The sequence below is a fragment of the Astatotilapia calliptera genome, chromosome 13 (genome assembly GCF_900246225.1).
Source record: "Astatotilapia calliptera chromosome 13, fAstCal1.2, whole genome shotgun sequence".
Classification (NCBI taxonomy): domain Eukaryota; kingdom Metazoa; phylum Chordata; class Actinopteri; order Cichliformes; family Cichlidae; genus Astatotilapia; species Astatotilapia calliptera.
The window spans coordinates 19,613,002-19,640,739 of NC_039314.1; the positions used below are offsets into that span (position 1 = coordinate 19,613,002).

General features: G+C 38.0%; 1 protein-coding gene across 4 annotated transcripts in view; it reads right to left on the bottom strand.

Annotated features, from left to right (window-relative positions):
- Nucleotides 1-377: 377 nt before the first annotated feature.
- grid1a (glutamate receptor, ionotropic, delta 1a) overlaps nt 378-27,738 on the bottom strand; it is a 286,049-nt gene continuing 258,688 nt past the window's right edge. The window contains exons 9-17 of one of the 4 annotated variants that reach the window (XM_026189415.1): nt 21,133-21,234; nt 19,468-19,665; nt 18,045-18,375; nt 15,746-15,884; nt 9,009-9,204; nt 7,418-7,584; nt 5,889-6,129; nt 2,018-2,159; nt 378-1,279 (exon numbers count right to left, since the gene is read on the bottom strand). In XM_026189415.1, the coding sequence (XP_026045200.1) occupies nt 867-1,279; nt 2,018-2,159; nt 5,889-6,129; nt 7,418-7,584; nt 9,009-9,204; nt 15,746-15,884; nt 18,045-18,375; nt 19,468-19,665; nt 21,133-21,234 (1,929 nt within the window). In that variant the 3' untranslated portion in view covers nt 378-866. Of the gene's footprint in view, nt 1,280-2,017; nt 2,160-5,654; nt 6,130-7,417; nt 7,585-9,008; nt 9,205-15,745; nt 15,885-18,044; nt 18,376-19,467; nt 19,666-21,132; nt 21,235-27,738 lie in introns of those variants that run through there. The other 3 variants (XM_026189416.1, XM_026189417.1, XM_026189418.1) reach the window with 3 other exon arrangements.

Consider the following 27,738-nt stretch of genomic DNA (forward strand, 5'->3'; position numbering starts at 1 on the left):
TTTGTTCAGGTAGACCGCAGGCGCAACTTCTACACATCGAATGAGCAAATATCACACAAGGTTTACTATTTAAGACACTTTAGCTTGTACCTGCACATCTTTAACCCGGTATCTGACTTGACTGTCTTTCTACATACACACAAAAAAGGGTGAACACTATCCCGTCAAGTATAAATTACTGCAGATAGTTTTTCTTAAATCCAGTTTATTTTATGGAAAAATCCAGTAAAAAAAATAATGATAATATTGATCTAAAAACTAATTTATTGTTTCTAGTTCTTCAGTATTTTTTCCATTAAGCACAATTCTGTCAGTGATCACTTAAACATACAGACAATGTGACAATGATATTCCAATAATATATTCAAACGCAAATCTGGATGTTTTTGTATTATACTTTTTATTTTTTTCATATGAAACAAATCAGTTCTTCCATTGTGTTTTAAGTGTGAAATGTCTGTCATGAATTCTCACAGTACATTCAGTTAATGATCTGAAAGAAAACATCTTTGAACTTGGCACTTAGAAAACAACCACAAAGAATTGTCACCTTTATTCATTTAGAACAAAATTTACAAAGCCATTCAGTCATTTTTTAATACTTTTTTGTTTTTTAAACTCAACTGTTGAGAATATTCAAAATACACTTTTTAATGTTGCTTCTCTCGCTTTGTACTTACAAATATGTACATTAAAGTCTTTGTGTCTTTTCGTGTGTTGTCTCATTGGTAGTAAAAATCCTTTTTTTAGCATTTTATTTATAGCTCGTCACACGGCCGGCACTCTGTTTAGCTCTTCGCTATTCTGTTTGAGCTCGAGTGTCTGTGAATGTTCGGCTTGCTTAAATGGATGTCCCGTGGCTGGCCTCACTGGCTTCTGGGATGGGTCCTCCTGGCACTGGTTGGTAGGACATTGGCATGGGTGTCTTGACTGGGCTCTGCCGGAAGAGCCCTCCGTTGGGTGCCCTGTGTTTGCAGCGAATAGAGGGCATGGTGGCACTGCTCAGAGGCAGGGGCAAGGTCCTGCCAGCGGACGCGCCCAGTGTCCTTCCTGCCCCATGACCCTCCTGGAGGAAGGTGGTCACAGAGAGTGGCGGTGGTCCGCGATGGGCTGGGTAATCCCGAACAGACAAAGCCTCCAGAGACTGGCTGGGTTGCATGCTGCCAATGTCCAGGGCAGAGATCTCTATAGACTGACCTGGCAGCTGCTTGTGGGCTAAGTCCTCGTCCAGGAGGCTGTTCAAACGTTGGTGGACCTGTTCCAGGTTCACTTCTTTGTCCTAAAAATAGATTGAAAGGAAGGCAGAGCCAAAGAGCGTGCATAGAATAAAAGAAGGCAGTAGAAAAGACAGTGGAGAGAGGTTTTAATGGAATGGAGAGCATGAATGTAATCAAAGAGGAGTGTGATAAAAAAAACAAGTGAAAATGAATGCAAAGTGAAAAGGGGTTAAAAGATTAAAAGAAGAAATGAGAAGAGAATAGAGAGTGAAAGAAGACAGAGAAAGACAGGTTATAATAGTCCTTTCATCATAAGCTTTATAGTTAGTAATCTTCAATCTTCAAAAAAATCAGCTGTTAACAAGACAGGCTCTAATGGATGCACAGACTATGTGAGACACTAAAGTGTAAATGGAGACGAATTAGGTAATGTCAGTTAATTGAAGTAAGCCACATTACTTTGAAGAATCTTTTCAAATATTCCTTTTTTTTAGAGGGGGAACATACATATGGGACTGGGGAGAGAGAAGCCAAATAAGCACATAACTGTTTATCAGACACACATTTTCTAAAAAAGGTTTTCATGCTTGCTTTTGAATGTTATTCTATAATCATGCACCCATTTAAGTTGAGGCAGACTGATGACAGACAAAACTAGACAGGCAAATAGCAGGAGAGACCATGGGGGTGATATGACGGATGAAGCAACTACAATCTACCCCTGTCGGGCCCCATGCCCCGCCCTTTCGCCCTGTCACAGCCAATGACCATCCAGTACAGTGTGTCAGGCCTCTCCTGACCTGTGTCAAGAGCCACGGCCTCCTCCCAGTCTGTCTCTCTGTCAGTCCAAATGTCCCGCCTCCCTTCTGGTAAGGAGCTTGTTATGTCATTATATGTCAATGATCCAGAAACCCTTTGCAGAGCGTAATCCTTAGTCACCTGCTGGAGACCATAGACAACGATACATAACCAAAATGATCCCCGTGAATCCGGACATTGACATATAATTGTAATAAATTACTACTTGGCTAATAAAAGGAATAGTTTGACAATTTGTGGAAATACTCTTATTGATATATTTTCTGAAAGTTAGATGAGACAGGTGTCAGTGTTGGTAATTAGAAACATAAACAGGTCTACCTGCAGGAGAAATGCATAAATTGTGTTTTTATAATTGATCTTGTTTTTAATTTTGTATCGTAAGGCAACACTGTAATAACAATTTTATGATAATAATAATTATTATCATTTTTAGTATTATTTTTATGGCAATCAAACTACAATTTTAGAAAAATACAAAGTGGTTAAACATATAATTCTGGCTTAAATGAGCGCAGCTGCTGTAAGAAGCAGGGTGTGTTTGTGTGTGCGATAGCAGAGCTGTATGGATATTTGTGTGCTCAAAACATTTTTGTCAGACTGGAAAAATGTGACATAGATGCCGACTGTGTAAATTAATAAACTTATCAGGCTCACACCTCTATTATTAAGACAAGGGTTGAGAAAAGCCTGACAAACATATAACTACAACTGCATATCCTATTATTTCAGGGGTTTTTTTTTTATGTGAATAAAACGGTAAGTAAAGTATTATTTGAAGCTACAGCCCCCCTGTCATTAAAGGGTCTAAGAGCAAGTAAAAAAAATTATATAACAAAAAACAGCTCAAAAGCGTAAGTGTTGCTATGCAAGTTTTATATAAAACCAGAAATTACTAAACTTGGGTTTTTTTACTGCCTGCACACTGAGGTCCAACTTTCCCAGGAATGGACACACTATTTTTTAGAGAAGTGATTGATGAGTAGGTGGTGAACTTATTATGAATATAACCTGTTATTCAGCAGGTTAGGTGTGCTACGTAAGTTGCCAAGTAAGAAGTAAATGGCTTTTATAACAATAAAAACCCAGGTTAAAACCTCTGTTATGTTGCTAAACCTCTAAACTTGCTTTGTAGTACAGACCAGATTCTTTTTAATATAGATGCCATATCCAAGATGATGTTAAAGAATATAATTTGGCATCGTGTGACTGAAATAAACAAGACTTATTTGATCTATTTGGTCAGTAATTTAGTATTGAAAACTGCATGGCTAGAAGATTTTTTGAATTTCATGTATTAATTCAGTATTTAATTGTTATTAGACTTTTGCCTTAGCGGTGACGCTTTTTCTTAAAACAACTACATCCCATTCTCCATTGTTCACCTCGATGTTAACTATGTTTCCCTACATGAAGAAACTGGTGTGCGGCAGTATGCAGAGTGCATGTAGTGAGCACGATCCTGTGGCTTTAGACTGACCCTGATTCACTGACATATGCACAGTACCTGGTGCAAATGTTTGATGAATCCAAATGTGATTTTGCACATATGAGCAGTAATGAGAGTAAGCCAAGACTCGCTGTTTTTTCTGTAGCTAACCTGTGTTCTAAAAGAAAGGAATTTTTCATTTTTAAAGGAAAATTGTTGTGCCATCACGTTTCTGTAATTATTGACAACTAAGCAATTAAGTGTATTTCCATAATGTCAAACTAATTGGCCGGTGTGTTCAGGCTTGCAGCAGAGTTTTGCTTTAAATGGCTGTCATAATGCCCACATATTGTATTCTAATGCTGTCATGGGGCCACAGAGCACTGCTTAAAACAATTTAGAATATAAAGTAATAGTCCACCCAAGTCTTTTGAATTTTAATCACTCCCTGTAGGCATGAAAGGCAATTAAAGTTTGTGCAGTGGTCAGCTTGATTTCATGACTGCTGAGCGGATTTTTTTAACCACATCTCAAAGTAAACATCATATTTGTTTTAGTAGTTTAATCTAACAAATACCAGAAAGTTTAAGTGAATTATACAACTCGACATAATGTTAAATCTTGGAAAGACTTTAAAACTCGAAAGACAATCCAATTATGTTCTAAAAACGGCAAAACTAATATTTGTGAAGAGCAAACACAAAAATCCTCACTGTGTTTGGTTTGGATCAACTACTTCACCATTTGGGTACTTATTAGTTACTTTTTTGTTCTGCCATGAAAACCTGCCATCATTGAATCCATGTGAAACCAAGAAAAACTACATGCTTTTCGCAGTCTAGAAGGGAGCTGTGAGACATGCTGTCACTTATCTTAAGAAGCAGTTTGGGTCCTATAGATAAGATTTTGTTCTTTGCGTCCTGCTGTTCATTACTGCTGTAGCCAATCCTGTGTTCATGATATCATACTCTACTGTCATAAAATGCTAGCTCATTTTATGGCCTTTTTTTTGGTTTGTTTGTTTGTTTTCCTGGACTGTACCAGTTGTGAGAGTACATTTTACTTTTTATTATTGTCAACAGTTCTTGTTTCTTTAATTTGTCTTCCTGTTTGTTTCAGTTTAAACTGTGTTACAGAATAGTAAATTTATTAAAATAATTTGTCTGCACCTTTCCCACCTCACTGTTACCTGCATACATGTAACAGATTTTGAATGAGTTGTAAACTGTTGCATTTGCATGCGCAATTGGAGTAGGAAATACAAGCCTCTAGAAATCTCCTTGAACTGCTACAATTCTTTATTTACTGCTCCCTATACATCGGATATGCTGCCCAGCATCTTTATGTGCTTCTTTCTTTCTGCCTTAAATTTCCACACAGTCACATTTCAAGACTACAGAGCGTGTGTGTTTTACAGTCAAAAGATTTTGGGTGGAAACATCTTTCCAACATATCAACAGCAATAAAGCACACAACCACGATTAGAGTTAGCACATCTTGTCTTTTTAAATAATGGCAGCGATGTTTGTGTAATGAATCTCACATGACAGCAATATGTGGTTATTAAGAGAGCAGCTACTGCTGTACACACAAAGACTGTGAAATAGAAATCATCAGCAGTAACTCAAACTCTCATATGCACCAAAAAGCAGCTTGGATGGAGTTTGATTTACTGTGTGTTTTCCAGGGCAGGACTGGGTCTTAAATGGGTATTCTCATCCAGTATTGTTGGACTGTCAAGTCAAACAGGCAGGTCAAGGCTCAGATTCTTTACTATCTGCATTTGCTCACACTTTAGTTTAGGGATCCATGTCAAGCCTTAGTTGTCTGGACGCCTCATGCAGAGGGGCTGCCCAGTCGACAGCAGCAAGATAAAGTCTGAGCTCTAAAGCATTAAGACTTGAATGGATTAGCTAAAGAGAGCTATTGTACAACTGAAGCACTTATCGACTCAGAAGTACAATTTCAGTATGTGGTATTAAATTTGCATGTTATCTTTTCACTGCGGGTCTCTCATGTGAGCACCAGTGACGGATTTTTAATTTTTTTTGGCAATTAAGGATTCTTTGTGTCAGCATGAGAGAGAAGCCTCAGAGAAGTCCCTTACAAAGCACCCCAACCTCTCTCCCAACATGAGAAGGAATGAGTAGATTGATCACATGATGTCTGGACTATCATCAGGGGCACACCTATTATAACTGGGTGTACTGCAGCTCTACTAAATCGGGGCTGGTGTCAGCGCCTGCTGGATCCATAAAGTAGAGTGTGGCAGTGGCATCTCTGGGCAGGACCGGGGGGCCCGGGGGTCTGGGTCTCGACCGGGGCCTTGGTGGGGCAGGGGGACCCGTGGTGGCCACCATGGCCAGGTTCTGGGTTAGAAGGCCCGGGCCTGGGCCCTGGCCCGACGAGTTGTCAGTGGTCACCTCTTTGGGCTGCTCTCGTCGGCAGTGGTTGCTGTTCCACCACGTCTCCAGTGCAGCTACTAGGAGGGCCAGTAGCAACCCTGCGGCAAGGATGCAGAAGACGCCGGCAAAGCTGTGGAGACGCAGCGCCCGTCCCTCTGGCTGGGCTTCTGTGTGGCTCTGCAGGTCACAACGACCTTTCTTTGGCCACCACTTCTGCTTCAAGATGTCAAGATCCCCCTTTTCTTGAAGCTCCAAAATCCTGCTCAGAGAAAAGACTAAGTAGTTCTTTCAACACAGTAGGTGGAAATCTTCATGTAATAACCACAAGACAAATCCTTTGCTAACACTGATTCTGATTAAGTCCTAGGTAACAGAATGATAAAGGCAGAAGAGCAGAGAATTTTCACCACAATATTATCATGTAACAATAATTCAACGATATTGTGTAGCTCACGAAATGAGAGTAAATAACATAAAACAAAACATGGTTAATGTATTGCATGTATTAGCATTTCATTGTAACCTCATTAAAATCCCATAGAGGGTAAAGCTATTAAACACTGCAGTTCTTAGTTTTACAGAGCGCAAGATGTGACACTGATTGTAATCAAGAATCAAAAGTTCAGTTCTATAAAAATGAAGCAAAGAAAATCAGAGCTTAGGAGTAATCAGTATCATATCAAACCGTATAAGCACAGAAACAAAGATGATCAAATACGAGAGTTGGCCCATTAGTTAGTGCACAAATTACAGGGTAAGGAATAGATGTATGCTGGGGAGAATGATGATGGCTGATCACAAACACAGGCGAAGCAGTTAGGGTGTCCCACTGGAACAGTTAACTTTTTGCACAGTCATTGCTCAAACTGTTCAACAGTGACTGACATTTATGCATTTTGCAGAAGCCTACACATTCATTCATTGCAAAAAGGCATAAGCAGATATACTGCCAGAGTTATTTATATACTTTTATACTCATGAAGTGTCTCAGCCTCACCCTATGTTCAAATATTCCCATCTTTCACTGAAGCAGTGTTTGTGGCAGATTAATCAGTCTTTCTTTTTGAGTTGGTGCTTGTCGAGAGTTCATGTTTTCACATCTAATTAAATATTAATTTTCATTGACAAACAGAGAGTGCCATGGAAGTCGGGAGCGTTTTTATTCCTGGGGAGAAAGTTTCCTGCCCTGCTTTCAAATTTTAAGACGTGAAATTACTTGTCTGTCCTTGAGCCAAATGCAACAGACAAATAGTAAAAATATGCTTCAGATAGAGGCCAACAGTATAGAGACCAACTTTGCAATTCAACCTTGCTCTGCTACACTTGCCATAGTTGTCCACGTAAGAAACATGCACAATTAGTTTGATCATCTATTTAGAATAATCCCTTAAATGAAGATGAGTATATTATAAATAAACCTCTACCATAACCAAAAGAACTGATGCCCAGACCAATAAAAATGAAGTTTTAAGGTACTGAACACGTTAGATGTTACAGCATTATTGCATCATTGGCTTCTCTGCTGTAAAAATGCATCGTATACATACTTCTGTGAGAAAATGTCTCTGTAAGGACTGCCGTGCTGCAGGGCCATGCCATAGCCTCTGGTGCTCATGCTGTTTCCTGCTATAGTTAACGTGCAGTCATCGTCTGTCAGGGCAGCATACTCTACCACTGCCATGTCCCACAGAAAGGCATATGACTCTCGCTTTGCCTGCAAAAGTTTCCATCACAAACACAAAAAGAGACGCACGTGGTAATTACATAAAGACATGCTTAACTGCTTAGTGGAGAAATCTTAAATGACTTTTAAAAACATTTTCTTTAATCATCAGCGATCGAGAATGCTTTGTATAAACAAACAAAAACTGATTAGATACAGTGTAAATGCAATTTGCATTACGCTTCTTTTAAGGTTAAGAGTAGACTATTTTACTAGAGAAGCGCACGGGAGGATATTTTACTCAGACAAAGCAATGAGCAGTCTGCACACTGGAGCTAAATATTTGCATAGAAATTACCGCACATTTGCCCACTCACACTAAACACTGAAAACATTATGAAAAAAAACAAATATTCCTTATTCTTTTTTTCTGGATTTGCAATCTTCACCTAATAACACATTTTGAGACACCCAATCATAAGCTGGAGTTTGAAAATCACTGTGTAGAAAATGTAGAAGAGCCACAGCTGAATCTGTATGGATTTTTATTTATGTATTCATTGTTTTGTACACAGTCCTGACTTTTGCCTCCTGTGGTGTCCTACATCCTACATCTTCCAGAGAAAGACTGTCCCTGTAATAAATTAAGATGAACAACACAAAGAGCCACTGGGTTATGCATACACACATTCCAATCAAACTATGGTTATATATTTATATATGTACACATATATAAAAACTGCAGTATTTTGTTTAAGAATGAAGAGCAATGCAGTAAATCAGTAACAGACTAAAATTGCTTTCTCTCATCAAATTAAACTGAGACTAGTTTTCCTGTGATGTACGCATCCTTGCATTGCCTGGCCTGATTACACTCGATCCAATTATCAGCTCAAATAATAAAGCTGTTTTGTGTCAAGTGCACATGTCAGACCCCACTGTAAATTATCTAATTATTATTGTCTAGTGTCTGGGTTAAAGAACGAGATGACAAAATGCACAAACTATTCATTTAGCCACACAGGCAGTTTGTGGGAACAATTAGAAAAACTTTGCAATTTGTTAGATTAAAAGAATCACTTTTTACCTCCATGCTTCTGTTAGTCAGACATGCATTTGTTTTAACTAATTCTCAGCTTGTTCCTACACGGTGGTGTGAGATAAAAAATGCAGTGAATTGCAAGACAATCCCTTATTGAGCTGAAGACATTACAGATGTTTTTAATTAATTCATTTATTCTTTTGTGGCTAGACAAATCCCCCTTCAATGCCTGCTTCTTGTCAATATTTTGCTGTGCATACATTTCCTTTTTGAGGGTGACCTGAAATGAACTGTTAGATTGCTAAGGCATTGTTAAAACATCGTCCTGTGTAAAGCAAACTTTTACAGAACATCTTTTTTTTCTTAGAGACAAAATGCTCTTTCCCCCTTGAAATTGAACATTTTGTTCATGAAGATAAAAATAAATACTCACCTTCTTGATACCCTCTGAAGGGCTGGATACAGAGTTCTCAAAGCCATTGTTTTTGTTGATGACTTTCCACAGCTCAGCATATGTGCTGTCCTGCTCCAGAGGGTTGGTGCCTTTGGCCCTAAAATACTCGTACACAGCCGAGTCTCTCACCGTCCCATAAACTAGGTCCACCTGCTTGGACAGGTCCTGGAATGATCTGCATGGTCACATGAGTGAATTACTTGCTTTGTTTAAAGATAAAAGAAGAAAACATACAGTAACTGTCATGATAATTGAAACATTATAACATTAGCATTAATGTTACTTAACGTTAACATGAGGTTTTATTTACCAACAGATAAAAAGCAAAAATATTGGATATCTATAGGGGATATCTGTAAAACCCCAGCAAAGTGTTTGAGATACTGACTTGGATTACTCAGCTCTCAATCCAGTCGAGCATCTGTGGAATGTGCTGGACAAAGAAGTCAGATTCATGGATCTCAAGTCTCAACTGATAGAAAGAATGTGCTGCTAACAGCTTGGCTGCAGATACTACAGCACACCTTCAGGAGTCTAGTGGACTCCATGTCTCGATGGATCAGGGCTGTTTTGATCAACGCAATTTATTTATTTAACAAAAATTAGGCCAAAATGCATCACTACATCACATGATTCAGTAGCTTGCAACACGACTTTTACTAGCCTTAACTTTAAGTAATGGTTTTGGAGGAAGCATTATGCATTGTCGTTCTGTTTTTTTTTTTTTTTTTTAATCAATTTTGTTGTAGAGTTGCGCTACACTTGTGATATCCAGTCCTGGAAAGAGTGGCAACTGTCTTGAATGTTTTCCTCTTGTGAATAAACTTTCACAAATGATTGGTTTTGATGGAAACAGCATCACAATAGCTGAAAGCTCCCAAGCAGCAAACTGCCAAAACTTCTATAAAACTTTTTTTTTCTGCTCCATAGAGGTGGCCACACTTGTGAGGCTCAACTAATCAAGTGTATTTCATTAGCAGCAATTGGCTGCTAATTGCCCTCTTAAGGTGCGCTTAAGTTTTTCACACACTGCTTCTGAATCGTGGCTTAATTTTTTAGATAAATAATGACATCGTTTATTTGTCATGTTTTGTATTTCATCTGAAGTTACATGTAACTAATTTGAAGACATGCCTAGGACCAGATTATTTGTTGCATGTCCCGATACAGAAAAAGATGAAACCTTAAAAGGGGCTGTACTTTATTTTATGATGGCTATGCTTGTGGTAAAATGTTTAGTTTTCAAAGGATACCTTTTCTGTCATAAACTACTCACATAAAGTGTGTTATGATGATAAATAACATAGATGGGCTTAAGGTTTGCAGCCAGCAAAGTTGCTACAACTAACTGTATGTTAGCTTGTAAAATCATGCTCCACTATTTCTCCACACATGCATGATGCAAGAAATCCCCGATGTAGGAAATACTTCTGGTATTAATTCAAGAAACATGCATGAACAAATGCTTAACATTAAAACTATTAAATTACACTTGTCCATGTGTCACAACAAATTCATATTTCATTACTATCAGATAATAAACCAGATACAAGATTCCATTATTTTGTTAATGTTGTATTGTTATAATTATCCACAATAACAGTGACACAGACAATTCCAATTTATTAGATGTCCCTTTATTGCTAATCTAGATATTAACTATTATATTGCTATATAAATAGGATATAAGCATTCCTGTGTTTGCAACCCGGTAGAGCAAAATCAAAAAAATGTGGCAAACACTAATTCAAGCTGATATCAGCACTCTTTTCCCCTTTCATTCATTATGCCACATAAGTCTCTTGGCTTCTGTCCTTTACAGAAGGACTCTCTTTTCCCTCTATTTAAAATTCAAGATTTAACTTGCCCCTAATGCACTCCAACAAATCAGTAGACCTAAAACTGCTGCCTTCCTTTTTAATGCACATTGGAGCAAATCACTAATCATCATGCCCTTTATCAACTAAATTAGCTACACCTGTAGTGCGATACCACAACTTTCTCCAGCATTGCCAGCACAATGAGTCCAGTGTGATTCACAGTAATGATGATCAGTTTGGGGGTACTGCATTCATGAATGATTATGGGGTTCATCCCAATGGCTGGTCATTAATCCCCAGTAGAACCTGCTCCAAATTGCATTCTACTTTTTATTGGATCTAGAAGTTTCTGCCTCAAGATTGTAGGAAATAAGAAAAAAGCCACTTGCAGCTTTCATTTTAAGATGGACTAATTCTGAAACTTAAAAAGCTAAATATTTGCCAATTGCCAATGCAATGTAAAAAATGTTTTCATATCGCCAATTTTCTTTATTGGTATTCAGCTGATATGTCAACTCAATTATTAATACCTGACGGGGGTGATGGCTATTTGATATGACTATAAGAAACTAAAGAAGAGATGGAACAAACACCCTTTAACCATGTCATGTTGACACTGCATAATTTGTCCAACAGCGGGGTGTTCTACAGCACCACGAGTCAGACAGCACATTATTCACAACTTGTTGTGGCAATAAAACATTGTTATTAATTATTACAAAACATTAATATAAATTAGATTGTTATAATATCTTGTTAAAGTCTCATAATAACTACAAAAAACAAAAGTTAAGGAAATCTGTTCATGTTTTTTTCCCTTGAAGCTTTAACCGTCTTTTTTCCAATTCTCTGAGAAGTCGGAGAATTCAATAGCTTATCTGGAGCTGATACTGCAGGACTAATTCAACCATTTAATTGGAGACGTATATGGTGTGGAAGTGGTTGTGGAAAGGGGAAAACAGCAAGTGAGAGCAAAACAAACGACCTATTAGATATTTCATGGTCTCTAACTTCTGCTGTCACATTAAACTACGAGCTTTAATTCACTGGGTTAAATATTCCGATTTTTGTCTAACATCTTAGTTTCATAACTACATAAACACTGTGACCTATAGTGTGTTATGAAGGTGCAGATTTAAGATACCACAGAAAAACCAATGGAAGAAGGTGAAATAATTAATAATATGTATATGATATACATGTACTAAGAATCGTGGCCCATTTTAAGTACTTTTTCTGGTTCACCTTTTCTTCAAAGCACTGCATCACTTAGATTTTTGTAATAACTGCAGAAAGGTGAACCCTCTGTTCAATAAATATAATGGCTGAAGTACATTACACAGACCTTTTCCTTTCATTCCTTTTTCCCCACACATGCATGCATAGATTTGTTAGTTTTACATATCTGTAACTGGCCAAAGCAGTGAAAACTGAAACAATATAAAAATCAAGAGAATTTAGCCAAAAAACTTGATCTAATTAGTATTAATCTACAAGGTATCTGAAGGGACACAAGTTATTAAACTAATCTCTCACTTTTTCTTTTGCTCTCTCAAACTAATTCAAGATAAGAACATAAGATTAGGGTTTAAATCACAGCAGGGGGTGAAAAAAATCACCTCTTTGTCCCCAGGCGTAGTAAAGGCTTATTTTGACACACTGTAAACAAAGAGGAACGAGTTGTGTAGTGTTTAAAAATGCAAATGTTCACTTAAGATTAAGTTATTGCTCCTGTTACACCACACTCATGTATCATGCACACACCCACACTCAGAGAGAGACAAATGCAAACATGCATGTGTGCTTAGCGTTGCTCTTATTGGAAATTTTCTAAATGTCATTTCCTCTGATCATTTCCATGTGGACATTCACAGCATTACCTAAATCCAGGGTAATGCAACCTCACTGACAGCAAATGCCCGAGCTGCTAGTTTTTTGGGCTGTATGGCAAGATCCATAACCTGTTTGTGAAAGAAAACAGATATTTCCAAGAATCAAAGCAACAGCTTGAGCTTTAATGTTTTTCAGATGAAGGAAGGTGGACTGAACCTCACTCCATCTGATTTATAAAATTCAAGTCACATTGACTCCAAGGCTAGGATATTGGTTTTATGTTGGAGGACAAGCTACCAATGCCATTGTGACAAACACAAAGCAGGGACACATTTCAGTTGTGTACATTTGGAGATATGCAGCCCTGTTCTGTCAGGTACGTCGGAGTATTAGTACACATTACACAATGTTGCCAAAAAAGAGGAATGTTGGGATTTTCAGGGTACGGTGCATGTGCTTAGCATTGCTCTAATTCACAGTCCTCTCAGATTATTCCTGTATGGACAGTAATGACCCAGCTGTTCCTACACTGACCAAAATAATAGGACTTTAAATGACGGTATTAACGTTCCTCTTTCCAACACTCTTCCACAGCTTTTCACAAAACTGAGTTTACAACGTGCGTCTGAAAGAACTGAATTCCAAACCTTTTCCCTGCACAGGAGTGATGTCTCCTTGATACTAGAAAAAAAATTGCACCACACAATACATACCGCTTTTCTTTCCCAAGCCACTCTACTGTATTTTTTCCAGATCAATGAGAAAAAGAGATTGTCCTAAAGAGCCATTGTACATTTTCTATACCATCTGTGAAAATGACACACAGACTGAGTTCTTCCTCTGCATCTCAGTAAGCAGCTATTGCAAATGTTTATCAGGCCAAAAAAGATCAAATTTGTTAATGGAACTGGGTCACAAACAGCCACTTATTCATATTGTCAAATACATATTTAAAACACTTACAGGTCGAAAAAGGGAGAAGTGCAGTAAATTGTTTTGAATTTAATTTTTAAAAAGTGGCTAATTTAGTGTAATAAACTGATAGTTTTGCTACTTTGTGTTGCCAAACTGTGCGAAACTGTAGTTTTCAGAAATTATATTTTCTCCATACAAGATTACCATTTCCAGTGCTTGATAAAAAACTATATCTCAGGCTGTAATCATCAAAATCTTTTTAGTTTTTACACATATGCAGCATGCATCCAGTCCATACAGTACTTTGGCTTGGGCGGGTCGATCGTGGCTCAAAGAGTTGGCAGTTCGTCTTGTAACCGGAAGGTTGCCGGTTCGAGCCCCGGCTCGGACAGTCTCGGTCGTTGTGTGCTTGGGCAAGACACTTCACCTGCCGCCTACTGGTGACGGCCAGAGGGGGCTTCTGTCAGTCTGCCCCAGGGCAGCTGTGGCTACAACTGTAGCTCGCCTCCACCAGTGTGTGAATGTGAGAGTGAATGAATAGTGGAATCGTAAAGCGCTTTGAGGGCCCCGAAAAGCGCTATATAAATGCAATCCCTTATTATTATTATTATCTTGACTGATAGTATAGTAGTAGTAGTATAGTAGGCAGCACAGTGGCACGGTGGTTAGCACTGTTGCCGCACAGCAAGAAGGTCCTGAGTTCAATTCCACCATCAGGCCGGGGACTTTCTGTGTGGAGTTTGCATGTTCTCCCCGTGTTTGCGTGGGTTCTCTCCGGGTACTCCGGCTTCCTCCCACCGTCCAAAGACATGCAACTTGTGGGGATAGGTTAATTGGATAATCCAAATTGCCACTAGGTGTGAATGTGCGAGTGAATGTGAGTGTGAATGGTTGTCTGTCCCTATGTGTTAGCCCTGCGACAGACTGGCGACCTGTCCAGGGTGTACCCTGCCTCTCGCCCTATGACAGCTGGGATAGGCTCCAGCGCCCCCCGCGACCCTGAAAAGGATAAGCGGAAGCGAATGGATGGATGGATGGATGGATGGATGGATGGATGGATGATAGTATAGTCAATTTAGATTAGCACAAAGGTGAATCCAACACAGCCTAGTGTTACTATTGAAAACAGCAGATGTCATGAGGTTTTTTTTTCCAATTTAAAACTGGTCACAGTGTACTTTCTTCTTCAATTTAATTCTTAAGTGCCATCATTTGCAGTGTGGTTCTGTTAAACTGCAACAAAGATTAATGTCCCTCTAAACTGAAGCGCACACACACACACACACACACACACACACACACACACACACACACCTGCAAACAAAATCTCTTCACAGGTGAGCTGTGTACTGCTTAGCATTCGACTCGTCTACTCATATGTCCACATGTGGCTATTTGTTCAACAGAAGATGGACCCAATGCAATCAAATGCCTCTCTGCTCATTCTTTGGGGAGAGACAGCAGACCAAATTGGATTCACTGACAAATAAAATTTTGGCTGAAGACAGGGTATTTGTTAGGCAGTGGGTCAGAAATCACCGAAGCACTGTGTAGACTGACATGCACACAGATTATTCTTAAAACTCAGCCGCACATGTCCCTGTAATTAAAATACTGTAGAATGTTTAATGCCTCAAGAAATCACCCCATATTATATTTATATATAAAAAAAAATCCACATGTGATTTGAATTAAGCTTCTCTTTAGATAAATCAAATAAATAACACATAGGCAAAGACATGCATTTAAGATTGAAGCACGCAGATGCTTATTAGCATAAGCATGTGGATAAGAAAAAGATAGCTTGAAGCCATTCATGGCTCTGTTATGCTTCTAGTAATGTCCCTTGAGTCAGCTCAATTGGGGCTGAAGACCATTGGTTTGAAGTAAGAAAGCCTGAGCTTATCAGAACTCTGGTCCCTGCTCCTTGTTCCCTAATTGAGGCTAGCAGCTCAAGGCCACTTTAGCTGCTACTAGCATAATACACCCAATTTTCACAGACTGCATTGTGGCTAATGCATGTGCTGGGCTTTTTACCAAGAAGAGACAGATACCGAATACAACTATGTGCTCTCTAGTTTTGATTAGCATCATTTCTTTACTATCTATCTATCTATCTCTCTTTTTTTTTTAAGTTTATTTTTTTACCGAACTGCGTTGTCCATTCGTGAAACAGTGAGGTAGGCTGCCAGGTTTGCTGTGTAGGACGAACACACGATAAGGGTGAAAAGCCACCAGCTGCCCATGACGATACGGAGAGCCACTGATCCCAGGATGGAGTCACTTCCTGTTGTGGTACAGACAGAAGCACAGAGTTAAAAACTACAAAATAAGTCTTTGCCTTGCACCAGGTTTGGTTTCAAATAATCACTACTGCCATGATTGATTTATCAGGTCATTCTTTCCTCAATTACAAAAATTGGCCAATTTAATTTTCAAAGTGATGTACTGTACTCAAATTGCTTGTGACATTGAGTTTCATTTCAAAGAATATTTGTGGTTGTTTTTCTGTATCACAAATAAAACAAGACGTAGTGAAAAAACCAAACCAAACCCATAAAATGTTTCAGGTTTTTCAAACATGTTGCTGATAAAAATCAAAAAATGCAACCCATTATAGTACATTATAATACTGCTGAAATATATAGATTCTGCTTTACAAAGCAATCACTGTGATTATGTTATAAGAGAGCCATATGATAATACCTTATGTAATGACTCTTTTTTTTTTTTTACCAATATGATTTTAAGATATTTTTTTTATTTTCTAAAGCAATTGTACTCAAAAATTGTGCTAATATTTGCATAAAACACCAGAGAAGCTGTCTGCATGGTGATTCTGTATAATTACTGTAAGATTTAATAATTTACTTTCCCGAGAGCTTTGTGTATTCAAAACCATCTACCCTGAAATGCTACTGTTTTTTTTTTTAATTTTCCCAAAGAACACGCTACTCATTAAAATTCATCCTTCTTTTTTCACCCACATCTTTAATCCTGGCTTTTCCTTGTTTTCCTTGAGGTTAAGAGACTGGTTCATCACATTAGCTTTGGTATCATCAGTATTTCTTCTGTCATACCAACACATTCTCTGCAAAACAGTCCTGAAACAGCTTTTGAGGTGCATGAGAAAAATGTCAGCACAAATTCTAATTTTGAAGTGTAAAGCCACAGAAATGCCATCTGAATGATTCAGGAATATGAAATGTAATGAAAACATATTTGTCTAAAAGTGTCACCATCAACACAACTGCACCCTTATGACATCTCGGAAAAGGAAGAAAAAAAGCCCAAAAAATCTGGGGCCTTGTCAGATGCATAGCACTGCGGCATCAGTCATTTTTATTACATACAGCTTTGATTTGTTGAGGTCACTGAATGTGAAATGTGGCTCTGGAAACTTTACTGGATTTTACCCCACTGCAATGGTCCACTGTGGTACAGTCTCTTTCATCTTAGAAACAAATTGATTAAACCCTTTATTCATAAGGAAATTGTGTTAGTTTAATTTGTTCTCCTAGACAGTTTCAGATAATTTTCTACCTTGGTCTGACCTCCTTTTGGAACAAAAGAAGTGTAGTCCCTGCTTGAAAAAGGCAGTGATAAAAGTCAGCATGTCTGGGCGTAGATAGTCCATTGTGCACCGAACATACAACAAAAACCAGCCAAGTGTTGGCATATCATTATAAAATCAGTGGGGGGATATGATTGCCAAGTTTATGCACTCTGACAATGGCACACTATGCATCAGCAGTCAGATCCGTATCAAAGTGACCTACGTCATCCCCAAGAAAAAAATGCAATCCACTTGACTCAAACAAAAAGTGGCAACGTTGGAACATGAGCCAGAAATGAGGGAGAGGCAGAAAAAAGGAGAGGAATTTAGCTTATCTTGAAATATAGTGGGTGTTGGGTTAAAAAAGGCTCACGGGCAGTGTGCCAGACTTTGACAGATGCAGCTGAGGCTTTAACATCAGTTGCTGAAGTAGTCATTTATCCACAGCGGACATACCTGGATCTCCACCAGATCTAAAGATGGGATGCTCTCTTTGTCAAGGGCACCTTTAGAAAATGCTAAGGTGGGCGCTGTGCCCCAGACTGACTCACTACTGAATCAGCATTTTCTCTACACAGACCGTAGACATTAACATATGTTCTTCACTTGATTTGACTTTTTCATTGTGCTCTTTTGTCATTAATCCCTTAAAGCATTTTAATTGTTTTTCGTGACTTGTTCTATTTCATGTCAGGTTTCACATTCAAAACTGTCTGACTGGTGGGTTTCACTGATGTGCCACTGAAGGCTAAATACAGACAGGTTTTCATACAGTCACTATGGAACAAAAACCTGCAATGCCTTGACTCTTTGTTATGACAAATACTGTTCAGGATGTGCAATTGCTGTTTTTGGATGTTGTCATTGACTAACACAAACTCTATTACCCACCTTGTTGCACAAAAGCACCGTAGACAATCCAGATAGCACTCTGAAGCGAAGTGGAAACGGTAGGTGGTGGATGACCGGCTGTATTGTTCTGGCAGCGCACTGCCTGGATGCGCCTGAGCAGGAAGATCATGATGCCCACCACAGGGATGGCTGCAGCTATGCATGCCCAGACTGCCAGATCAAATGGTGCGAGTAAAGAAAAAATGTTGATCTTTTCTTCTGACTTGTGCATCAAAATTCCCACTGAGTAATCCAGGTAGCGTTTGCTGAAATCAACCACGCTCTCACGCTCTGGCGTGATGGTGATTGCTGATACTGCCAAGTCAGCACGCTGTGAACAAAGAACAATACGTTTCCATTTTCAGTAACTTTCTAACATTCTATTTTAAATCAACAGAGGAGATAATTACACTGTCATATGTTGTTAGGTATCAGAAACAAATCTAGTTAACTTGACCTGCATTAATTAGTGAATCTTTTCTCAACACTTAGGAGATTAGATTGGCTTGTGTGTCTGTAAAATCATTTGCCTGTGTATATAAAAGGCCTCCAAGCTTGAATCTAATATGTACACTGACACAGGAATTATCCTTTCTGACAGTGTGAAAACCTTGCGTCTTATTCTCTAGACAAACCATTAGCGTGGTGTTTCTGTGACACTGCTCCAAATGGAGGGGCTGAATTGGAAGGATATTTGTTATGTGCCATCTTTTCATTCTTCACAATAACACTGATAAACCTCAAGAACCTCTTTCAGTCCACATTTTCAATTTAAAAATGGAAAAAAAAGAGACAGGAATTTGCTATCATCTCAACTCAAGTCCTCACTTAGACAATTTCTCTCTGCCAATTCGTGCCCTCAGCAGAAGAAAAACCAGAATCTTTTGTAATGATGACATGAAACGTCCATCATAACTAACCTGCTACATTGCTGAATAGTCTGTATGGTTATTGTGTGTTATTGTAGCATTGAAAATGTTCCTTCTGCATTTAACAAGTCACACAGCTCACTCAGATAAACAGTTGAATTAAGTAATAACGTGTATCATGCTGTCATATACCGAATACAAGACTCTAAGAAAGTTTATAAAGACACTATGTACAGTGCGCAATATATATACACTTCTGCCTTTATTAAATTGAATCCATTATTATTATGAATCATAACAGTATTTGTCAGGGATCCATTCCAACAGCAGTATTCAGACCCATTCAATCAAACTGGGATGACACCGACTACAAAAAAAAGAAAAGTTTGTTTGATTCTTTCTTTCTCTCTTTCTTTTTCTTTTTTTTTATTACTAAGCCTCATTATTAGGTTTCTATTTCAGAGCAAAATAAAAATGGCATGACTCCCAGAAAAAATTATTTGGACTGAAATCTGGACATTGATTGAGTGAGATAAAAAGTAAAACCCACTAACCTTGCCAATGAGCTCTCCAATCATGCCATTCCAGGATCCATTAGGGAGTGCTGAGCCATACTTCCCATCTCCAACTTGGTAGATATCATACTTGAAGCCCAGGATCTTAGCGAGGGCATCTAGCACATCGATGGAGAAACCCTTGTATCTCTTGGGTTGGCCCAGAATATTTTCTGCCACCATCACAAAAGGTTCTTCCTGTTTGAAACAATATTGTGTCATATAGTAAATGAGCTTTTAGGTAATCTGCTACTAATGTTAGCATAATCTTGAGAAAAGTGTGAATTTTATCTCCACGGCCATGGATTTAGACTTAAACTTTGAAAAGACTAGAGTATGTGTGTGTGTGTGTGTGTGTGTGTGTGTGTGCTTAATGACAGGAATGTCATTTATCAAAATGCACCAAAATCCCCTAAGGGACAGATTGGCAACTGAAGCGAGGACACAGTCAGTCATCTTAAGAACAGCAGGGTGACACCTTTATGAAGAGCTTTTGGGTGATCTACTTTAATCTTAATAAAATAGTTTCCTTAGCAACTGTTGACCCGTAACACATGGCGCCATGACAAATGCTATGGGTCATCAATGTGGAAATTGCTATTCTGAATTTATTGCACCGACTCCTGGTTCTTCTTTATGGGTTGAAAGTGTCAGGGCAGAATTAAATGGGTGAAAGTGGACTAAGGCGAGCTGAGAAAAACAGGAGGGGGACAGGTAAGGAGGGGTGGTTGTGGTGCTGGTGGTTAAGTGGGCTGGGGCAAATGACTTGATTAAGTGACACTGCCAGGAAAGAGCTTAGCTGAACTCATGTGAATGAATAAGCTGCAGGTAAATCATGTGTGAAAAAGAGGAAAAATGGAGACTGAGGAGGTGGAGAAGTGACTGAGGGGGAGGACAAGGTTAGAGACTTCGCTTGTCATATTCTAGTAGCAGTCTAAGAAAAGCCGCTGCAGCGTAGGACTGATGCTTAGCAGGCTTCTGCTGTGCTACATTCTCAGGACAAGACAGAGAGCACGACTTAATATTTCACTTTGAAACAGAGAAAATGTGCAGTGTCCTCTCTCATAATGATTATAATGACTGAAATAAATACTTTGAGTAAAAAAATATTCATTGTACCCCTTTCTGTATATTATGCTGAATGTTTAGCAAACTGCCGCACGTGATAGCAGAGGTTCGGTTAAAAGGTTCAGCTTAAAAACATGACTTTACTAGCCGAGGGATCAAGTTTCACTAATCTGTTTGTTCTGTTGTATTTAGTTTATGTTGAAATTCAAGCTTTAAAGAAATATGCAGTGTTGTGTATCATGTAAATAAAGTTTTTGCTTCATGCTGTGCACACGAGACATTTGATCTAACCTGGAAAAGAAAATATTTATTGCAAAAATAGAATAAAAGCCACACAAATTGCAGTTAATTATCAACAGCAAACTTTATGATGTAAACCCCAGGTAATGTCAAAAACATGTAGGGTTAATGTATGAATATCTGAAAAAAATGCAGCAAAACTGTGCTAGTGTATGTGCTACAGAAACACTGATGCTTAATTTGTGGGTAAAAAGAAAAAACTAACAAATGTGTTTGCTTATATTTTGGTGTTTCTTTCTCAGATATTTGCCTACGCAGTTCAAGTGTTAATAGATTCGCTGTACTCCCACAACTTACCAGTAATGTTACAATCTTGAGTGTTACTCCATGCATACCACTTTCTATCCGATTCTCCTTTAGGCTACCATTCAAACCACGAGTGGAGTCCCAGGTTGCCAGCTAATAAGGAGAAAGAGAAATAAGACAGATGAGGAAAAAATAAGAACTTATCAGGTAGCAAGCCTCTAAAGAACAGCTCTGTAATATATTTATTACAGGTAGAACAGAATAAAAACCAAGCATGAGAGCTGAAGTGTTTGTATTGAAGTATAGTGTTGTTTCCCTGCAATGATAATCATAACTCAGTCGCCAAATGCCTACATTAATATGTAAACTGGTTTGATATTAAATTCCTATGTTTTCAACTACAAATGTATTGGCACACACACACAAAGAAAGTGGCAATAAGAATGAAGATGCAAGCAAAATGAATACGATGGGGATATTTTATGCACTTTGTGCTCATCATGTGGAAAATTTGAGAATAAAAACAAAACAGATAAACAGAATTTCAAACCCATCACTTTTTAGTTTGCGTCTCGAGTCTAAGATATCGCTTGACTTTAAAACTCTCATTCCACGCTATCAACTTTTTGAGCCACACCTCACGTCTGTGAGTCTAGTGTTTGTTAAATTCTTAATCAGTGCTGCTAGCTGGACAAGAATTCTCAAGGATCCGACGTGTCATTTGGAGTGGTCTTTGAGATTTGAGCTGACAGGACAAGAATGGTAGCCCACGGTCAGACAACAGACCTTTTTTGCCAACAGCACATCGAGCTCCAGCGAAAACATTAAAAAAGCAGTATGCTATAGAAAGTATGCAAAAGTCACTCATACTATAGTTTTGTTAGATTAGTCTATTTAAAATATAGTAAAGCATATATGAGTTTTATTTTATTCCAACATTTATTTTAAATCATTATTTTAGCTTAAATTTTTTTTAATTTCAAAGAAGACTTTTTTAAAAATGTTTTTAAGCATTTAGTTAGCTTATTCCACCTAACCTCGCTCAGTGGATGCTGAGCCAGCAGATGATAACACTATAATGAACACAAATGTAACCGGCAAATCTTATGCCAAAGAAAACTGTCACATGCTGAAGAGACAGTGAGACCCCTTGCAATCCAGGCCCATCTGTGTGCTCAAATCAAAAGGATTTTGAAACTCTTCCTCAGTTGTTTGATCATTGTCCAAACTGCTACATAGAACATGTGAGCACCAATGGTCTTTCTCTGTTTCATATAAACATACATAAGGCGTGTTTGAGTATTAAAATATGATTATATTAGTGTAATAAAGTGTGCGTTAATAATCTTATCTTAGGTGTTATTTTGTATCTGTTGTCTATTGTTCTTGCAATGTTCTGTTTGACTAAATGTTTTATAAGAAAAACAAAATGAAGAAAAAAGTTACTTACACCATTCACAAATGCAAACTTAAAATTACAAACAACAACACCATCAAGAGAAAGCAACAATTACTGCAGACAAATAAGGGAGCAACAAAAGCATTCATCTGTGAATAAAAAGCAAGTATCTGAGGCAATCACAGAGGCTTTGATAAAACATCACAAGTGCATTTCATTATCAGCTGGATCTTTTGTTCTTCACAGCCCATCTGCAGAGCATGCAAGTTTACAAATTCTCATTGCTATGTATAGCTTTACTGCAAAATGATCGATGAAATGAATCATGCTTGTAGCACATCAGCTTCTGTTGGTATGTGAACAGTTTTCTCCTCCTGCAGGATTCCACTAATGAATTGTGACTTCTAAGCACAGTCAAGGATCATGGATGACTGTTTGTGTTTAGTCACATATGCGTGACTAAAATGTCATTTCTTGCATTAAATCATGTTTTGTTGGAAATATATGAACCTTACAAAGGTTATGAGCATAGCTCTGAAAGCATGTATTCAACACTTCTACTGTAATAGTCAACTTGTTCAAGTTCATGGTGGATAACGGTGGATCAAAGATGGATCAGACTTGTTCGAGTCCATCAGTCCACACCCTATCTCCAGTTCATGTTTTGAGACACCCCCCTAAGCCTCTTTCTTTCTGAGATGCACCAGTCAAACTCACATTTGTCCATTTGTCTCGCATCCAACATGCTGAGTGGGAGAACAGACGTTATTCGCCTCATATATAAGTGGTAATAATGCTTTGGATCATCGGAGTATACAACTGGCTTGCATGTTTGTGTTTCTAAGTGTGTGCTGGGGCAAAATGTCAGTCTGCATTGCTTGCTTCACAGGGGTCTATTTTCTCCATGAGCAGCTTTGCCCTCAGTGAAAAACACTGAGCAATCTGTGCTCTGTAAACTGAAGAACACTAAAGAGGAACACTTCTACTTCACAGAGCTTTGCACACCAGCATGCCACCAGGAAGGTCACAAACAATATATATGGCAAAGCCACACTCCTTGCATCTGAAAGAGTAACAAATGAATGAACACACGGTGGCCTTTGATTACCAGCTTTGAAAAGTCACTTGTAGGTTAAAAATTGCTTTACTAGAACATAATAATGCAATCTGTCTGCAACAAATAAAGGAAATGTGATGAGATTTCCGAGGATGTGACAGTGAAAAAGGATGGGTATTTATGTCAAGAGAGGATGTATTACAAAAAAAATGTTTTTTGTTGTTTGATTTTTGTTGTTTAATGTGAAATGACTTTTTCCCTGCTCCTTCGAGCTCTTCCTTTGATTAGGGTTTAACTTTTTCTAAAGTCTTTGCATCGCTAAGCATTTAGTCACACGTTACAGGACTTTTGAATGAATGAACAAATCTTCTATCTGAGGCTAATGTTCACCTTGTAAATATAATTTTTTTGCTAATTTCATTTTGGACTGCATATCTTATGAACTTATGATGGAAGTCCGATCCCTATTCAGTCTATGGGAGGAAATCCAAGAATTCACGGGGAATAAATTCCACAAAGAAACAACTGGGAAAATTACGATGTCGCTGAGGGAAACAAATCTTAATTAAGAGTGTCTTGTTAAATGTAACAACGCTTTAATTTGACAATGAGGTACATGTTTGCTCTAATAAAAAGTTCAAGTAGGGCACACACATCTCTGAAAATGTCATGCAATTTCCGCCTCATTCTCGAGGAGAGGCTATGTTGATAGTCAAGTGTATGTCAAGTATGTGAGAAGACAGAAAGCACAGCTGCTACTGAAGTATGAATTCATAGATTGAAAAATAAATAAAGCTGAAAATAATCAGTAAAACCATTTCAAATAGTTAAAATTGATATGTATTCTTTGACAACACTGTATCTAATTTCATGAATAGACACCAAAGAGAATTATAATATTATATGAAGGTGAGCCATAGATGTTTCTTTGCATAATAATAAGGTAGTACTAACCACTTTTTAGTACTAACCTCCCATTTCAAGTTTTTTTTATGATACAACAATACAATTATGTGAAAAAATAAAGATCAACCTAACCTGCTTCCTGTGAATGGATTTCTCCTGAACGGCAATTGAACAAACTAAGATGATGGTTTATACCACCGGCAATTTTTAATCGCGATGATATGTACTTTTCTTAGAAGACCTCTCCTACAATTTTAAAGCAGTCCTTTTACTTGTGCTATTTATTTAAGTTCAAACAAAGTCACATGTGTTAAATTATTTGGAGGATATTGTGCAAATGAGAATGCTCTAAACCATTTAAAAAGTCACAACAAAAACAGGCTGCTATTTAGCTAATGGTCATGATGCTCAATAGATTTAAATAATCATCTGTAATATTGCTCAGTAAATGCCAATGACTATTTGAAAACAACAAATGGATGGCAGTCAGACAGCTCTCCTTTCACAGCGCCACTACTGTCTCAATTATTGGATGGTCTAAAAAAACTAACAGAGAGCATTTGGTTCCATTTTATGGAAACTTTTAAATGTTCATCATTATGGACAGGGAACTACAGTTTGAGCTAGTTGCAGCTATTCTGCTTGTCCTTTTTGCTAGTTTAGTGAGCCAAGTGCTTACATATTGACAAGCTCATCATACAAGAAAGCTTCTTATTGACCCACAATCTTTGTGTGACTCATCATATGAGTATGCCTACCCCAGTCACTGCTTGTGTCAGGTGAGCCTTTCTAGGTGTCCTTGAATCAACCGTTCTTATTAAATACATTTAATGCCATACTGTAGTACTGTGCAAAAGTATTAAGTCACCCCTAATTTCTATATATTTTTTTGCTTTATGACGCATGACCTGAGAGATGTATCTGGGTCTTCAGTTAATTCATCTTCTGTTCATTGAAGCCTTATCAGAAATGGTCTAAGTGAAATTGGGGCTGTTATGCAGCCAAGTTATGAACAAACAGAAACAAAGAGAAAGGCTGAAATGTGCCAGATTACACACAAACTGGGCGGGAAATAAGCGGCGACTGGTGTTGAATCCAAACTTGATTCAAATTGTCCTCAATATGTACAGAGGAGTTCAGGACAGACGTCTAGTAGGAAAGTGCTGTCAGATATTGATCCACCACACGTTATCATCAAGAAAGTTTCAGATTGGCAACAGCTTCATTTTTCAGGATGATAATGATCCCATAAACACTGCCAGTGTAGGAAAAGCATGCTGGGATAGGAAAGCGCATAATAGAACGCTATCAGTCAGAAGTCTGGAGAATTCCACCTGCATCCTTAAAGAAACATCATCTGTGACAAGGACTAAAGGTGGCCAAACCAAATACTGACTGAAATTTTGCCTTACATACTATATTCCCATTTTTTTAAAAAGTCCATCAATCCATTTTCTTCAGCACATCAGATTCAGGGGCTGGAGCCTATCCTAGAAGACTATTTTAGAGGGGGGTACACCCTGGAAAGATTGCTAGTCTGTTGCAAGGCTAAAAAAATGCACCAAAACTGTTTGATTTCTGTTATTAAAATACTGCTCCAAAAACTTGGTGCTTCCTACTTTTTATACATTTAGTTGATTTGATTTGATTTGATTTGATATACCGGTACCTTTATTAGTCCCACAAGGGGAAATTTCATAAGGCTGCTGACCTATTGCACGCAATGGCGGCGCCATCTTACCCTCCGACCATACATATATTACAATATAATATATATAATATATAAATAACAAAATGTAAATGTAAATAATTTAATGGATAAAAAACACACTGTGTCAGAGCACACAATAAAAGTCACAGGGTAATTGAAGCTGCACTGGTTATTGTAGCTACAATTCACATTTCAAAATTTAAGAAAGGTAAATTGATAGAGCAAGCTAATAGCATTTGTAATTATATACTGCCATTCAACTCAAAACCCAAACAGATGTTAATGCACCAGTGCCCTGACAGTACCGACAAGAGTTATCCCTGCTGCAAAAGTTTCTCTGTAATAAGTACTCACACATGTGTTGTCATGATTTGTCTGTACAAATGGACACAATACTTATTTATTTTTAATGTTCCATTTTACCTTCTCCATCCCAGAGGAAAACACTGGAGTGGGACTGGCTCTGTTATCTCTAATCATCAGCACTACAGTGAAAAATAAGCTAGCCATTTAAATTAGCCAAGAAAAGAGACATCTTATCTGTCCTGATATACTAAAAATGAGGTTGGCAGACATGGCGCCAGTCTATCACTCTAACCTCTAATAAGCAACATGAAGCAGGATTTAGTCTGTAAAACTGTGTCAGACAGTGGAAAAAAAGAAATGAAGGGGAATAGAAACGAACAAAACGGAAAAGGAAGAAGAAATACAAAATGAAAATGAGTTCACCCCATTTCTGAATAGAAATCATTGCCTTAAGAAAACCAGAAGTAAAATAAAAGCACTCAGTGATCAGTTTTTCTCCCTGTTATTTGCTATTCATGCATTTATACTAAGACTTTTAATACAATGTACAGTGTGTGCCACAGTAGTTTGATGAGTGCAGTTATTCAAGCAGCAGTATAACCCTTCCTCTCTTTTTATATGAATTATTATAGTAAACGACTACATACAAAAGGTGAAGAAAGGCAGATCCATTGAGTCACTGTATACAGTGTCGACTTTAAAAATACTGTGAACATATGATGGTGTGACATGCAAATTTGCAGGCTAACGTAAAACGTAGGGCACTGGTTCTGTTTTCAACTCATTAAATTTACTGAAAAGTGAACAAAGAGCAGATGATTTTGCACATTTAAAATCATATCACCGGTTATAAGGGTGTTAACATTTGTTCAGTATTATTTTTATGATGGATTGAAGCATGTAAGAGAAAATACATTCAGGGATGAAGAGAATATCATCCACTTTTCATCCAATTATTTGAGACTCTCAGAAGGATTTACTTTTGTCAGCACAGTGTGGCAGTCAGACAAGCATAAGTGGGTACAGACAGTTTTAATGCTTTTCTTTTATGCAGACACTTGTGAGAAAAGGCAATTTGCACATGATAACAGTTGCACAAGTTACAGGATTACAATGCTTCTGTGATTTATTTATTTCTGACTATGCAACTTTACCAAACTAAATAAATTGGATATGGTTAATGGAGCTTCAGTAAGCTGTTAATTTATCAATCAATTGTCAACTGAGGATTTTCAGCATTAACAGGTGTCTGGCACTGCTTACAGGGGCCTGTGATTG